This window comes from Pyrus communis, chromosome 3, assembly GCF_963583255.1.
Source record: "Pyrus communis chromosome 3, drPyrComm1.1, whole genome shotgun sequence".
NCBI classification, from domain to species: Eukaryota; Viridiplantae; Streptophyta; class Magnoliopsida; order Rosales; family Rosaceae; genus Pyrus; species Pyrus communis.
The window spans coordinates 6,150,743-6,154,327 of record NC_084805.1 but is presented as its reverse complement, the minus strand read 5'-3'; the positions used below and the strand labels follow the sequence as shown (position 1 = coordinate 6,154,327).

Here is a 3,585-nt window from a genome sequence, read left to right as displayed (position 1 = left end):
GGGGCATGCCTATTTATAGGAGATAGGAGTCGGCTATCAAAGGGGGATGTGATCAAATGGCTGGAAAGGTAACTGTGACACCTAAGACGGTAAAGAACAGATGATCTTTAAATCTACTACGTGGTGGCCAAGTAAATGCATGCAAAAGGTGTCATGCAATATGGGAGACCAACTGCATGCCATCTCCTTTTACAGGAAAAGTGCTCACAAGCACCTTAAACCTCAACGTAAAATATAAAAGGAGAGAGCTATAATCTATGGTTGACCACGTCAGAGTATAGCTTCCACCAGTAAGCAAACTAAACTAATGAAAGAGCACCTTTTGCTCTCATCCTAATATTAGGGTTCCATCTCCTGCTAAAAACTCTGTCTTAATAAAGAATGTAAAGTAGCCACCTCATAGTCAACAACATATGGCTCATAATGGAGGTTAACTCTCAAACGAATAAGATGGGAAAATTCTAGAAGATAATACAAGGATAAATGAACATGAATTTGGTGGGTTACGGGGAAAATGAATGGTTGACATAAGGTAATTGTAATATAGGCCCCGTTTAAAAGCCAATTTGTTATAGTGGCTCTTGATGATGCTATAAACCACATAAACTTACTTATATAACAAAAAAAAAATACGAGTTCTCACAGCTTTTCTTCCCGTCAACGAGAACAAAACTAGGAGTTCCATAGTTTTTAGGATATGGCATGTGGAGGAGACTGACGCGTATGACGGCTCAGAATCATAATTTCAGTCTTCAGAGTTTTAGTGACATCTTCCTGGATGGCGAAGGATGTCCCTTCTCAGAATCCTTTCTTGTAGCAGCTGTAAGAAGAATAAAAGTGATCCATGTGAGGAAGTTATCCATGGTCAAGACAAAGCCACTTGTCACAAGATTAAATAGGTGGTTATACATATAGTTGGTTAGTTAGAATATTGTTAGAGTGAGTTAGTTGGTATAAGGAGGTAGTTAAAGAATAGTACTTGGGCTGCAAGTTTGTAAAACTTCTATATAAGTGAACTATGTAAATCATATGTTCTCTAATGAAGAAAAACATTCTCAACAGACTTGGTCTTTAGTTCCATTACCACCCAATAAGAACCTAGTTGGATGCAAATGGATATACAAAATCAAAACACATGCAGATGGGTCTGTGGCTAGGTATAAAGCCCGACTTGTCGCACAAGGGTTTAGTCAAGAGGAGGGGGTTGATTATTTGGAGACTTTCAGCCCTGTGGTCAAACCTACAACTATAAGGTTGATTTTTGCCTTAGCTGCTCAATTCCAGTGGTCTCTTAGGCAGCTTGATGTCAAGAATGCCTTCTTACATGGTCTCCTTCAAGAGGAAGTGTATATGGCCTAGCCACCAGGGTTTGAGAGTGTCACACATCCTTCACACTATGTTTGCAAGCTTCACAAATCATTATATGGTCTCAAACAGGCTCCTCGAGCCTGGAATGACAGGTTCACTAGCTTCTTACCAAGCTTGGGTTTTCAAGTCTCACAGGCTGATCCTTCACTGTTTATACAACAGTCTTCCAAGGGCACGGTGTTGTTGCTGTTGTATGTGGATGATGTCATTCTCACAGGTAGCAGCTCTACATTGATCAACCAAGTGATCACTGCTCTCACTGCAGAATTCGAAATGAAGGACTTGGGTCTTCTACATTACTTTCTGGGTTTGCAGATCAGTTACACCTCAGAGGGTTTGTTTGTGTCTCAAACAAAGTACATTAATGAGTTAGTTGATAAAGTTGACCTCCAGGACTCTAAACCGTGTGCTACACCATGTCTCCCATATCACAGACTTCTCAAGGATGATGGGAAGCCATATCACAGTCCAGCTCAATATCGAAGTATTGTTGGCGCTCTGCAGTATCTTACTTTCACCAGACCTGACATTGCATTTTCTGTCAATCAAGCTTGTCAATTTATGCACAATCCTATGATTTCTCATGTTATTGCCGTTAAGAGAATCCTCCGTTATCTCAAAGGGACATCAACTTATGGCATTCATTTTAAACCTGGACCATTGCATCTGCAATCTTATAGTGATGCAGATTGGGCAGGTGATCCAAATGATCGACGATCTACTTCAGGTTTTGTTGTCTTTATTGGTTCTAACCCCATCTCATGGGCATCAAAGAAGCAACACACGGTATCTCGATCATCCACAGAAGCTGAGTATCGAGCTTTGGCAATCACAGCTGCAGAACTTGCCTGGATTCGCCAATTACTCTGTGATATGCATATACCTTTACATTCCTCTCCGATGATCTATTGTGACAATATCTTAGCTATTGCCCTCTCTACTAATCCTGTGTTTCATGCCAAGTCCAAACACATTGAGATCGACTACCATTTTGTCCGTGAGAGAGTCACTCGGGGTGATCTTCAAGTTCATCATGTGTCTTCGACAGATCAATCAGCTGATATTCTAACCAAGGGACTGTCTGCCCCATTATTTCAACACCATTGCAACAATCTGATGCTTAATGTTCTCGAGCATCAGCTTGAGGGGGGATGTAAGAAGAATAAAAGTGATCCATGTGAGGAAGTTATCCATGGTCAAGACAAAGCCACTTGTCACAAGATTAAATAGGTGGTTATACATATAGTTGGTTAGTTAGAATATTGCTAGAGTGAGTTAGTTGGTATAAGGAGGTAGTTAAAGAAGAGTACTTGGGCTGCAAGTTTGTAAAACTTCTATATAAGTGAACTATGTAAATCATATGTTCTCTAATGAAGAAAAACGTTCTCTCAATCAATACAATTCTATCTCATCTCTTCTATCTCTTCTATCTCTTTTCTTAAAACCATATTTCAGCTATTTCAATAGCAGCGGCTGACTCCTCTTGAAGGGCTGTCTACGCGCAATCATTTTCACTCATCTTGTTGCTTGGTTGCGGGATTGAGTTATTTAACTCCTATACTGATGCAAAAACCTTCTTTTGGACTTCTTCAAAGCATGAATAGCAGCAATAATGTCAAGCACGGCGTACTCTTTCAGGTTCTCTTGTCTTTGCTGTCGCTGCTCCTTGCGCTGGGATTTGTTCAGCCTGGAAGCAGCCTAGCCTGCATCCTCCGAGGCGTTGCTACTTCTGGAGGTGTCTTCTGGATCTTGAAGTCATTAAATCAGAGTTGTGACCTGGTCCATAATGAAGTCGCCAATTTATGTAGAGGACATTTTGATCGAGTTGGGTTTGAGTCTTGGTGGAAACTCTTTGCCCCCTTGGTTCATTTCCAATACCAAGTCATGAGATACCTCGAAAGAGTTAATGTGCCTCAGGAAGTACCTCAGTTGAATCAATGGCTCAAAGATTGGATGATAATGTCAAGTTAGGGATTGCTTGTGTGAAGAGTGGCTTGGAAGCTAAAAGCTTACTGGTTTAGCGTGAGAGAAACTTGTGCATGCTTCCATGGTTTTGGGAATGGCCAACCTAGGGTTCTTAATGCTCTGGGAATATTCGTAGTGATTAAGGAATTTAAGGGAAGCTTGAGGAAATCCCTAAAAGGTGAGGAAAGTTCTTTCTTTAAGAATCAAGGTGTCCTGCGCTTAGAAAACTTGCTTTACCTGGTGCAATCTTGT

The 3,585-nt window shown here is 40.8% G+C and overlaps 1 protein-coding gene across 1 annotated transcript; it reads left to right on the top strand.

Annotated features, from left to right (window-relative positions):
• The first annotated feature begins 723 nt into the window (after nt 1-723).
• Nucleotides 724-2,598, top strand: LOC137728118 (uncharacterized mitochondrial protein AtMg00810-like). The gene is made up of 2 exons (XM_068466998.1): nt 724-822; nt 1,438-2,598. The coding sequence occupies exons 1-2, from the start codon at nt 724-726 to the stop codon at nt 2,596-2,598; spliced, it is 1,260 nt and encodes a 419-aa protein (XP_068323099.1).
• Nucleotides 2,599-3,585: the final 987 nt, after the last annotated feature.